We start from the raw sequence: 12,795 nt of genomic DNA, 5'->3' as shown, positions 1-12,795 counted from the left end.
CCTCCGCCCCCGCCCCGCCCGCGACACCTGGGCGCTCCTGATTGGCCGCGCGGCCGGAAGTCCGGACCCCTCGCGCCGCGCGGCACGCTGGGAAATGCAGTCCGTCCGTCCGCCATGCCCATGGTCGGCAGGAGAGGCTCCCGTCATGGAATCGCAGGGTTTGCGTTCGGAGCGGCCTTAAAACCCATCCAGTCGAACCTTCCACTGGATCAGGCTGCTCCAAGCCCCGTCCGACCCCAAAAGGGCTGCCCAGGGCAGTGGTGGAGTCCCCACACCTGGAGGGATTTAAAGCCCTGTGGATGTGGCACTTGGGGACATGGGTTAGTGGTGGCCTTGCAGCGCTGGGGGACTCGGTGACCTTGGAGGCCTTTTCCAGCCCTAACCCTTCCACGGATCTATGATCTCCAACAGGATACAGCAGCCCTGTTGTGCGGCTGAGCCACATGAGGAGGATGCTGCTCATTCCTCCGTAATTAGACCCTCCATGTACAGCTGCCATGACAAGGAACCCCATTTTCCATCGCAGCACATGCCATGCTAAGCTAGATGGCCACTGGGGCTGATCCAATTTAGCTGCTTTGATGCAGGATATCAGTTTTATGGAGGTGCCAGTGGAGCTGGAAGTGGAGAAAGCAGAGCTTGAGCACGTCCTGCAGCAGATGGCAGGGATCTGGACAGGATGGGCGAGTGGCACCTGCCTCTCCCTGCCCACGTGGAAACACGGGCTCAGCTCTGCCAGGCTGCCACACAGAGCCTGCTGGGCTCCCGGGCATCTACAGCCAGATTAACCCCAGCCCAAACCCAGCTGCTGGCAGATCAGCCTCGGATTAAAATGGGTTTGTCCCCAGAGGAAGGGGGACATGGGTCTCTGAGCTTTTCCAAGCAAATGATTTTGTGATTCTATGATTACTCCACAACCTCCTTCGGATGGAGTGTCACCTGTCAGGGACAAGCAGCGGCAGGATCCTGCTCGTTTCCAAGCACAGCATGAAGCAGGGAGTCTCACTGTCAGAATCTGTTTTTATTCTGTTTGAACCTCGGCCTTTGCCCTGCAGTTCAAGTCCCGGTTGCTGTTAGAACAAACACTGTTATTTGTACACATTAGCCGGCGTATTTCTGGTTTGTGACAATTGTTTCACGAGCAGGGTTTACTCTGTTTCCAACAACAGAAGCCACAACATGAGGGACGCCTGCGCGCCATTCCACTCGCACGTTTCACGCATGCAGGCCAGGGCGGGTGCCTGCCGGTGTGTCTGTGTGACACGGGGCTGGGCTGGGACACGGGGAGCAGCGCAGAGCCCGCAGCCAGCCGGAGCTCTGCTGGCCAGGGGGAACACAAAGCACGAGGATTTACAGCGGGGCTGAGGGAGGCGCAGCGACACCCAGGCTGTGAGAGCTCCCCGCGATCCCTGCCCGGCCCAGCCCGGCTCTCCGTGGGCACACAGAGGAGCTGGCTGGGGTGCACGGCGGTGCCAGGGGCGGGTGGCACACGGGGATCAGCCCAGCTCCACGCTGGTGACGCCCCACAGGGCTCCACCACGGACAGAGGGTGGGCTCCATCTCGTGCGCTTCCCCTCGGCCGTGGGACGAGCTCCTTTCCGGACAACTGGGGGACAGGCCGGGCTGCCCTGCCCTCGCAGCATTGCTAAAGGCTTGTTTTCTGAGAGTCTTTAAGGCGTGGATCTCCCCCTTTGCTTTCGCTGAGAAAATGCAGAGAAGCGCTTGTTCAAGCTACACTTTGTGACTGCTGTGCACTGCATGTACAATAGCATTGGAAGAGAAATACTGACAATAGACAACGGCGTCATACAATCGATCAATCACCTGGCACCATCCCTTTTGGCACTTTTCCTTCATTTATCTCATCTGGCTGACTCCCAGCACAGACCTTCCTGCACGGCTTTTCCCAGGCAGAGAGCTCCAGAGGGTCAGAAAGGAACTTCCTGGGAGCTGGAGGCATCTTTGGCAGACACAGTCCTTCTGTCAGGGAGCCAACCCCAGCCCCTCCGCAGGAGACACTTTGGGAGGGCACTCCCACGCCCGTGCTGCCCCACAGCCAGCCGGGAATGCCTTCATCCCAGAGGGAAGGCAGCTGAGGGTTACAGAGGACTTGCAGAGGAGCGTGAATAAATACTTGGTTTAATCTCGTGTGCTGCATCCAGAGTTCCGCAGGAGGTATCTTCCTTCTCAGCTGGCATGATTTCTGGCAAAGGTGACCTTTACAGGGGAGAGGCTGGGTGCTCCTGCTCTTTTGAGTGTAATTATTTACAATTTTCGTTGGTTTTTGCAAGCTTACACAGACTTGGAGAGCGTTAAATTAATAAAACATTCATCCTGGCTTTGTGTCGCCGCAACCCTTCCAGGACAGGACTGTGATTGCACATCCCAAGGTCTCCTTGAACGCAGATGCCATGGGCTGTGCGTGATGCCTGGGGAGCTGGGATCTCTGTTCTGGGAGCACGGGGGGTCCCATGAAGCTGTTTTGGGCTGGGGACAAGCTCCAGCCCAGGCACTGCCTCCTACACTTCTGCCCAGCTTGGATTTGGGATCAGGAAATCATCGCACAAACCCCTAAACACTTATAAAGTCTTTTCAAAAGAAGGTATTTAAGACACTGGCATAGTGCATTGGGCTGTGACATCTGCTTTAAGAGGGGAAAGAAAAGATACATTCAGCGTGTAAATAGATTTTTTTGTGGTGTAAGCAGCCCAGGCCCAGCTGAACCCCCACAAACACCACGAGAAAAAGGAAACTGTTTAGGGAAGTCTGTTTGGGGCTCCAGGGATGAGCCGCAGAAAAGGGGGCCTGCAAAAAGAATTCTACATCTGAATGCACCTGGGAAGTGCATGTTGCAGCTCAAAATGTTGGGAAAACCAGCACAGATCCCGGGTTAAAGCTGTGGCTCTCCCTCCTGAGCTCCCAGGGCAGACCCAGGCCATCACTACTTCTCTCTGTGCTGCTCTTCTGGGTCCAGCCAAGGCTCTAATTCCTTAATTTCCTTCTAACTGACAGCTGGACAGAGGAGCAGGTTTTGGTTTGGGCCCAAAGCAGCACCTGCCAGGCTGTGGTGCAGGAGAGGAAGGCAGAGCAGGCCAGGTGCCACCAGCCCCAGGTACAGCCTGAACCATCCAGTGGTTTGTGTGGCAAGGAGATGCAGAGATAGAGATATATATTATGGAATCATTGCTATAAGATCTCTCAAAACAAAAGTGTCGATCTGTTGAAATATAGTATTTAAAATATATAAATTTTACCCAATAAAATATAAGATTTCTTTTTTCTTTTTTTTTTTCTGTTTTTTCTTTTTTTAAATCCAGTTCAATTAGGGGAAAAAAAAAGCCTGCCAGGGTCCTTGCAGTGAAAAAGAAAACCAGTTTCTGTTTTCTTTTTGACTGTTGAAGATGGAGGGAGGAAATGGGGCAATGCAGTTAGACCAGATCTGTCTACTTCTGTGCACTGGCTGCCCTCCCTTCACAGGATCCACGGGGAAGTTTGTCCCTGCACTGTGCTCATCCCAACAACACCCCTGCCACCTGGCACACGGAGGGGCAGCACAGGTAAAGCCACAACCCCTGCCCCAGACAAAGGTCCCCATGGGCCTCGAGGGTCCCCGTGAATACCTGCAAGGCAGCTGCCACGGGCTGAGTTGGAAGGGTACTTTTTGAGCTAAATTACTGGAAATAATCCATGAAATTAATCCATGGAAGAGGGTTAGAAACACTCAGAGGGTGGCCTGCCACATCTGGGCAGAGAACACGCGCTCCACCAAGCCCAGGCTCCGAGCCAGCTCTGCTCCGGGCAGCTTCATGCCTGGAAGTTTGTAGTGCATCACTCACCTGAGCTTTCTTAGTGGTTTGAGCCTGAAGCCTGGAAGCTGGAGCAGGGGCAGGTTTTTCAGTAAAATCCTTATTTCAGGTCTTTCTTTTCACTTCATTTGGCTTTCTGCTTCAAGAAAGTGACAAATTATCTGTACTACTGCTGCAGACAGTGAGATACATTCATTTGGAAGTACTACTGGGGGGCTCTGTTTAGGACTCCCCAGGAGAAATACAGAGCATGGATGAGAGGCTGACCCCACCACCAGATGCAGCCTGAGGGAGAAAATGGGGCGGACAGAGAGGAGAAGACTCTCAGGCAATTTCTGTGAGCAGAGCTCAGATTTCTCTTGGGATGGCCCTCATACCCACATTCACAGCCCTCCCACCTGGAGATCCCAGGTGTGCCTGCCTGCCCGTGGAGGCCTTGCAGTGTATTCACAGGGATCACAGACAATTCCTTCAGACCAACGGACCTGAGGACTTTTTCCTCATTCTCTCTCCTTCTGTTAAAATCTGAAAGGACGCTGGCTTCTCTCTGAACTGGACCCAGAAATGTCTTACCACCGAAACGAAAAAACAACTGCGTGGGTGAAGTAGGGCAAAAAATAGTTTTCCTCTAAGATAATCTGATAAACCTCACTGTCCCGTAGAAAGGCAGCGTGGCCCAGCAGTGCTACTTGGCCCCCAGAGTGCTCTTGGAGCGCAGCAGGTACCGGTCCACGCGGACTCTGCGCCTCTCCACCGTCCTGTTCTCGCTGTCGAAAATCCGCTGCAGGTGCAGGGCCAGCCTCCTGTCCTCCTCCTCCTGCTGGAGCTTCTGCTCCACGTCCCGGCCCTCGGGGGGCAGGCCCGCCTCCCCCGGGGCCGCGTGCCTCAGTCTCTTGACGGAGCCGTTGTGCTCCAGGTGCTTCGTTTTGCAGCGTCTCTTGCGGCCCCGGCGCAGCAGCGGCGCCTGCTCCCCGAGGAGGTTCTCCACGGAGCTGCAGGTGCTGTTCTGCACGTTGATCAGCTCGCTGTTGTTCAGGTACTTCAGCTGCTTCTTCCCTGGGGCCTTCATGGGCACTGCCAGCGCGCTGTTATCAGGCAGCGATGCGCCAATGCCCATGAGTCTCCTGCTCAGCACTTTGGGGCCCAGGCTGAGGCAGGATTTGTCCATGAATGTGTTCACCTTTAGGTCGGGGACCTCAGCCACCCGTGTGTTTAGGGAGGTTACATTTGATCTCACATCTGGTTCAGCGGCACCGTCATCAGTGGCTAAGGCCTGTGAACCCCTGCTCTTCTCACTCCCCCTTCCCAGCCTCACTTCACTGACAGAAGGGAGGAAATCCAGCTCAGGGCGAGGCTCTCCTGTTGTGTCAGGTGGAAGGTGATCCTCCTGCGCTTGTGGCTGCTCTTTAGCGCAGCTGCTGGCGTTGGTGACGTCAGGAACCACGACATCTTCCCCAGGCTCCGAAGCCAAGGACGTAAGGGTTGCTTTAGAGAGAGTCTTTTTGATCTGACGCTCCTGAAATATCTGCTCCCATTTCTTCAGTATCCTAGGACTGGCCTCATAGGTGGTCGGCTTCTGCAGGCTGCGGTTCAGGTTCCTGGGGGTGGACTTGATGATGAGGGGGCTCAGCACTCTGCCGTCGGGCAGCCTCTTCGGGGGCGTGCACGGGGAGCAGACGATGGGCTTGAAGTGGTTGAGCTCCTCGGAGATGCTGTCGTTGCTCTCGGGGCTGATGGAGCGCTCGGGGCGGTGCAGCGCCGACAGGGAGGAGGCGGCGCTGAGCGGCGCGGCCCCGGGCAGCAACTGCAGGGGGAGAGCACAGCACATCTGTCCTTACGAACCAGCTGCGGGGCTGCTGGGAGGTAACACCAGCACTGGCAGGGAAAAGAAACAACGGGAAGGGTTCCACTGATTGGTGAATGGGAAAAGATATCTGCTTTTACAAATAAACTTTGGGTTTGCTGATAACGAAAGCAAGGATCTCTTGCACCTGGCTCAGGTTTTGCTCTGTAAAGAGTTTTGTTATTTTGCCTTTTATTAAAACTTTTTGTTTCCAACACTACCACAGAAGCCATCCTGCTGATTTTATGCCTTCTAAGGTAGCTGAGCTATCTTGGGTGTGAAATAGATCCCCAAGAGCTTATGAGACCTGGCTCAAGGAGACCCATATTTCAGTCCAGCAGAATCGGGGTGTCCAATTTATATCAGTCTAAGAGCTGCTCTTGCCACAAGTAACAGCCACTCTGATGGCAAAATCACACAGCCACAGGAAGGTTTGGGTGAGGAATGGCTTTAAAGGCCATCTCATTCCACCCTCTTCCATGGGCAGGGAATAGTTTCCCACTAGTTTCCACTGGACCAGATTCCCACAAGCCCTGTCCAACCTGGCCCTGCATTGTGTTTTCTCTTTACCTGGATAAATCTGCCCACTTAGTGGTGTTAGGCTGATGGCTGCACTAGATGACCTTAAGGGTCTCTTCCAGCCTGGATGATTCTGGAAGACAAGGAGAAGCCAAGAAGCACTGCACCACCCTGGCTGAAGGAAACCAAGCTCCTCAAGGGAAATTATCTCCAAATTATTTTTTGCTCCCTTCCAAGCTGTGGGAGAGAAAGAGTAAAGACTTGGCCCAGATATAAGAGGCACCTGGATGTGGCCCTTGGGGATGTGGGTTAGGGGTGATTGTGCTGGCGCTGTGTTGACTTGATGGCCCTGAAGGTCTCTGAATCTGAATGATTCTCTGATTAAGAGCAACATTTCTTGTCATCTCTAACACAGTCCCTGAATGCTGCTACACTTGGCATAGTCCTGGCACAAATAAATCACAGAGGTAACAACACACACAACTGCAAATTGTCTTCTTCTTAGCACTGAGATGAAATATTTGTATCCAGCAGCTACTGCGTACAGTAACAGCCTTTCCATGCTTAGTCTGAAAGAAGGTTTTTTCCTACTCCCTTATTTTGAGGTCAAAAAAGGCTTTTGGAATGCTCTGTACTGGAAATCTAACAGGTCACATCCATAGAGCATCCTCTTAAAAAAGAAGTCAGTCCTTGGAGGGAAGGTAAGCCATGGATGTTCACTTTGGGCTCAGTCCAGCTCCCAGCAGCTCAGGTGGCAGACTGCACAGGTTTCTGTTCCTCATGGGACCTCTGGATCTGAACCCTCCCCTTCTCCATCAGGGATGAAACTGATCCCAAGAAGGACGGGTGTCAGCACGAGGAGGGGGAACATCCTAGCACGAGCAGCTGTGGCTGCCCCATCCTTGGAAGTGCTCAAGGCCAGGTTGGATGGGGCTTGGAGCACCCTGGGATATGGAAGGTGTCCCTGCCCAGGGCAGGGGGTTGGATGAGCTTTAAGCTCCCTTCCAACCCAAACCATCCTATGAGGACCAGGCCTTTGTATCTTCTATAGTATGGAAGTGCCAATGTACCATGATGTCAGGAAAGCAATGAGTTTTGCTCTGTTTAAAGAGCTTTGGGGAGAAAGGGAAAGGAAGAGAGGATTATTTTCCTAAACTGCTAAAAGATTTTTCTTCACCTGGCTGGGGAGTCAGCCTTGAAAAGAAAATGAATCACAAAACAAAAGCCTGATGAGAACCCTTTCAAATTCCCATTAGCCTCCACCACTACACAAGAACCCTGACAGCTGTCTGCTTTCTGTTTAGTAATTCCTAACCCAGCAGGTTTTATTGGGAGCCACAGGGAGGTGATTGGCCCCAGGGCGATAACAGGGCCACAAAGCCCATATTTGATATCTCCAGATTACTGGAGCTGTGTAACCTCAGATAAGAACGTTTACACACAGGAACCTGTTTCCACACACTGCCTGTACCTTTGCTTTGGTGGCTGGGGCTGATCTCTGCCTGCTCTTGGATCTCTCCTGAATGGTGTCGTTGCAGCTCCGGCTCCTCTCCACCTTGGAGGTTAAATTCCTGAAAAGCAGATGGGTGAGAACAGGAACCTTGGGAACAACCAGCTCACCAGCCCTGGCAGCTGCTCCCTGAGGGAGAGGCACCAGCCTTGGCAGCACCTGGCTGGCAGAGGTACCTCCCCTGCCCTCGGGGCAAAGGGATCCAGGAATCCTGGATTTGCAGCAGAGTCCTGCTCTGTGTTCAGGGGCTCTGCATGAAACACGGACACCTCTGCCCACAGCCCATGATGAACTGAGGCCAGTGCTGAGGAGGAAGCTGGGGAAAGCCCTCTGCTTCCCACCTGGAAACACACCTGCTTATTCAGCTGCTTCCACTGTGTCAGGCAACAGCCTTCCAGGGAGCCTGGGGCTGATGCCATCCCTTTGTATCTGTGCTGCAGAAGGGAACCAGAACTCCCGAGTTCCTCCTACAGAATTCTGATTTCTGACTAATGGTTTAAATCTACAGGCAATGATTTTTCTCCTTCATGGGATGAACATTAACTGCCTTAACTTCCAGGTAGGAAGTAATCAGCCAGACACCACATTCTACCAATGAGCCTGCTCTAAAATTCCAGGGAAAAAATCACTTATTTTAGATTGGAACCACCATTTGAATTAGAGCACGTCAGGTGTGCTTAAAACAAAGATGAAGAACATCTTTAAGGGACATTAAATAAAGTGTCAGCCTCTTACCCTGAAAGGAAAGCAAAGGAGTAAGCACTGGTCTTGGAAACAAAAGCTGAGCGGTGTGTTTGCTTGCCTTGGAATGGTTCTTCGTTCTCGGAGTCCGAGAGACGCTCAGGAAACTGAAGTCAATCAAGGAACAGTTAGCTGACATGCACAACAGAAAGAATAACTTGGAAAATAAAGCTCTTTCTTGAAAAAGTGTTGAAGATCCCCAAATCCCCCATTTCTGATTATACTGACAGGACATAAGGCACAAAAAACACAAAAATAAGCACATAGCTCCTATAGATAGCTGTTAGTCATCCAATAAAGGTAATTTATTGATCAAGAAATTGTGGGAAAATTCTACAATAGGGGTTACTACACTCAGTCCCCATGGGTCAGCCCATCGAATGGAAATTTTAAGAGCGTTTCCTGCAGAGCCTCCCAAACGAAATGGGAAATAGGCAGAAGTCAGCATGAAGAATGTGCTGAACTTCAGTTGTACAACTTCACTGCAGAACATTCATGGAAATGCATGCAAGCCTGCAGACCAAGGATATCCCCAAAGGTGTGGGGATCTGCTGTGTCAGGAAGAGTCACACAGCAGAGGGTAAAAAGAGGGACAGAAACCTCTGGAAGAACACCTGCAGTCATAACAGACCTTAGAAGACAGTTCTCATTAACAAGGATCTTAATAATCTGCCAGCTCATAGCCTTCATAAACTATAAAAACTCAATCAAGGAATCCTGGAAAGCCAAAGAATGAAAACCTTGACATCTGGGCAGGGAGGAGAAGCATGAGCTCACTTACACAGTCTTGGTTCCCTTTCAGCACTACAGATTCATCTTTTTTCTGCTGTTCCTCCATTTTTCTTTTCCCTACGTCCATGTCATCTAGGATGAACTTGTGAATCAGATCCTCAGATGTCTTTTCTTCTTGTAGTTTCTCTTCTCTCAGCTGCAAGTAAGGACAAGAGAGATAGGGCAGTTATAATTTGAAGGCCTACACGTACAGACTGGAAAGAATAAGAGTTTGGTAACATCATTTAATTTTGTGCCTTCATTTCTCCACTCCAGGGTAGAGCCACTGCCCTGGAGGTTCTCCCTCCATCCCCCAGCCACTTTCCCAGCTTGTGCCTTGCCTCTTCCTCAGCTTAGACACAGCCCAGGAACAGTCTACATCTCTGTACACAGAACAGATCCTCCCTCCTTCCTCCATCCACCCAGAAGTTATCCACACCTCTGACTGACACCTCTTTGTCCTGCTCATGAACCACAGCACCAGGAGTTCATATCCCTGGGCTTTTCCTCATATTTGGGCATAGGCATCTCAGGTGTTTAACAAACTCCCTAACTCAAAAAGGCAGCAACAACTTATTCCAAAAATATTTACTGTTTCTCTTCCCTGCTGGAGGAAGGGAAAACCTCAGAAGTATGGACATAAGGATGAGAAAGAAAACAGAGTTCACAAGGCATTACAGGAGAAGCACGTTGTGATTTTCAAACTGGCAAAGACCCAAATCCTACTGAATCCAAGCCCCCAGATATGAGGAAGAGAGAAACAAGGGGGAAAACAAAGAGGAAAAAAGGCAGAAACCAGGAAAAACACCCCTGTTTGGCTGATTGTGGGTGCTCTGCAAATATTTTCAAAGACTGGTTTGACTCCTTGCTCAGAGTTGTTTTAAGATGTATCTTTAAATTCCTCATCTATTAATAATCTCAAGCAATAACTACAACAGTGTCTGACTAACACAGATTGTGACCACATGATGCAGACATGATGAATAGTCTGCTCTAAGTCAACAGTATTTCTGCCTATTTGGAAGCACCTGAAAAACAAATTCACACCAAGATTTATCATAAGGATTTATTTTTTTTTTTTGAGCTGGTTGAAATACCACCCAGCACTCGTGTCCCTCCTATGTTTCTTATGTGGAAGAAAGTTATATGGAAATATTCACTTTTCTGGCTAAATTATAAAATCGACAGACATGAGAATATGTAACAACACAGGAATATTTAAGGATTTTGGAGAAATCCATGGCACAAGTAGTGTGAGGTGACAACTCAAGCTTTGCTGACAGTGAAGTCAAAAAGGCAACAACAGGATCCTAATCCTAATTAAGAGAATACAAAAACAATTTAGGTCCAGAATTAAGGCTGCAAGCAAAATCAAACTCTAATGATAAAATCTGTACTAATTTCAAAAATAATAATTTGAAGTAGCCTTAATGTAAATTGTCTCCCAGAGAATTTCCTTCCAGATGTGGCAATGCTGTGCTGGGACAGGAGGACAAGAAACTGAAACAAAGTAGTGTGAAACATGTACCCTGGAGAAGGACCTCATGTTCTCTGAGCAGCATCTCTGAAATACTGGAGGCAGGACCAGCAGCTGCTGTGAACAGTTATCAGAAAATGCATTTTAGTCCTTTTGGATACTGCAGCTGCAGGGGGAAAAAATGTACAAGCAATCGACAGTTGTTCACTCAGAACCACCACTCCTGACACTACCATTAATTCCAAAAGTTGGGCAAACTCACGTTTGGTATCTTCTCTTCCCTGCAGGACCTGTCCAGGTCTGCTGGCTCCCGGAGCCTGCTCCTCTGCCCTGGCTCTGGGAGGCTGCATGTCAGCACATGCCTCAGGTGGGAGTTTCCCTCCCACTCTGTGTGTGCTCACAAGCAACAGACGTGCTTGTGATAGAGAGAAAGACAGCTGGACAGGATGAGTTAGGGTTTGAGTGCACAGAAATGACAGCCTCCTCTGGAAAAACATAAAATGCAAGAGCACCAAGGGCACAAAAGAGGAAAACCCAATCCTGCTGTCCTGCACAGGCAGCAAAGATCTATCTCATTCTGAAAGGCAGCTGGGAAAATTAAGCTATGAGATAATCCATGTCAAATTAAGTCTCTTCAGTACATAATTACAGTACCACTTTGTTTTCAACTGCAGAAAGGGTGGAATCGGGTCAAGAGTTCAGATATGTAAAACAACTCGCATCTGGGAGATGTAAAAAGGTTTGGAAATGCTCCTGTCCCTTCCTCAAGAGGACAGCCCAGGTTATCCCCATTCCATGGCCAGGGAAGCTGGGATGAAACCCTGTGTCCTGAGACAGGGAAGGAAACCAAATCCTGTACAAGCTTAGATTCCCAAACCTGAGTTCCTGTCTCCTCCCTGATTCAGAAGTTCAGAGATACCAAGAATCTCTTGATAAGTAGCAACAGTGACAATTTTGAGATCAGCTTCCCTACAACTTCCTGACAGGAGGGTGGAGCCAGGTGAGAGTCAGTCTCTCACCCCAGGTAACAAGTGAGGGCTTTTCCCTTGTTTAAATGATTCTGTGATTCTATTCTGATTCTGTGAACAAGGAAACAGTGTGACTGCATCATCAGTTGTCATTTTACCAGCCAAATCTCACTGCCATTTCCTCTCAGATGACGATTCACAGAATCCCCTCCCACATGGCTCCTTCAGCTGAGCTTCACAAAAACCAAGTTTAAACTGGCAGGGGGAAGAAACCCATCTCCCATCGGGCAGGGGGCAAGAAGAGGAAGGCAGCAGGCTGAAGGAGAACAAGACAAAAACATGCCCAAATGCTGGAAACATGGTGAAGTATTTCCTTCTGACTGGGAGGGAAGGGAGAAGGGCTGGCACTGGACTGCACGTGGTATTTTTTTGCTGAAGTCAAGCTGTAGATGTAAAAACCTTTTCAGCTGCAGCCTGACCATGCTGCGGATGTGCTCCCTTAAATCTGACAGAGAATTGTTGCTGAAAATGCCACAAGTCCCACAGCTTTGCACACAAAGTGTCCCTGCCTTCCTGGCAAGGCACCTCAGTGGGAGAAGAGTTTGCAATTCTTATGAAGAAGAGATTGCAATTCCTATGATCAGTTAAAGAAATACTCAGCCACAGCTATCTTAGTAACCTGCAGTGACAGTGCCCATCAGTGTCACTGCTAATTCCATACATGGAGAAGCAGGAGGGAAGACCCTTCCATGCTTTTTAACTGTCTCCTCACACATATCTGTCTCCCATACTAGTTATCTACATGAAATATCACCTATTTTCCTACTCAAACAAGGCTGTTTTTAAAGACATTTTATTCTTGGCTAAAAAAATTAGAAAGCTCTAGTCTGGAATAGTTTGCTCTGGAGGAGAAGGATGTTTGAGGAGAAGGAGATGCCTTATGCTGCAAAAGCCTTTATGGAATTGCATCCACAACCAAACAGTCACTCCAAAGAAGGTACATTTCCATGTTCTGGAAGGCAGGCTAAGACAGCAAAATTTGGCTTCTACATGCTCAATTACAGCCATTTCCTGAACTGGCTGAACAGTGTAAATAGAATAAATGAGCTTTGTTAAAGAACAGGAAAAAAGAGCCCTTCAGGTTTCCCTGCAGGTAGGGT

The 12,795-nt window shown here is 49.8% G+C and overlaps 2 protein-coding genes across 2 annotated transcripts in view; both read right to left on the bottom strand.

The window, feature by feature from the left end:
* SPCS2 (signal peptidase complex subunit 2) overlaps window positions 1–122 on the bottom strand; it is a 3,668-nt gene extending 3,546 nt beyond the window's left edge. Inside the window, exon 1 of the mRNA XM_031064778.1 lies at window positions 68–122. Within this exon, the coding sequence (XP_030920638.1) occupies window positions 68–122 (55 nt within the window). The remainder of the gene's footprint in view (window positions 1–67) is intronic.
* An 880-nt stretch (window positions 123–1,002) lies between these two features.
* The window catches only part of RNF169 (ring finger protein 169), an 11,953-nt gene continuing 160 nt past the window's right edge, over window positions 1,003–12,795 (bottom strand). The window contains 4 exon segments of the mRNA XM_031064787.1: window positions 1,003–5,662; window positions 7,617–7,739; window positions 8,414–8,526; window positions 9,201–9,347. Coding sequence (XP_030920647.1) covers window positions 4,492–5,662; window positions 7,617–7,739; window positions 8,414–8,526; window positions 9,201–9,278 — 1,485 coding nt within the window. The 5' untranslated portion in view covers window positions 9,279–9,347 and the 3' untranslated portion in view covers window positions 1,003–4,491.

The sequence above is a fragment of the Geospiza fortis genome, unplaced genomic scaffold (genome assembly GCF_000277835.1).
Source record: "Geospiza fortis unplaced genomic scaffold, GeoFor_1.0 scaffold1532, whole genome shotgun sequence".
Taxonomy (NCBI): domain Eukaryota; kingdom Metazoa; phylum Chordata; class Aves; order Passeriformes; family Thraupidae; genus Geospiza; species Geospiza fortis.
This window is presented reverse-complemented; position numbering and strand designations above follow the sequence as displayed.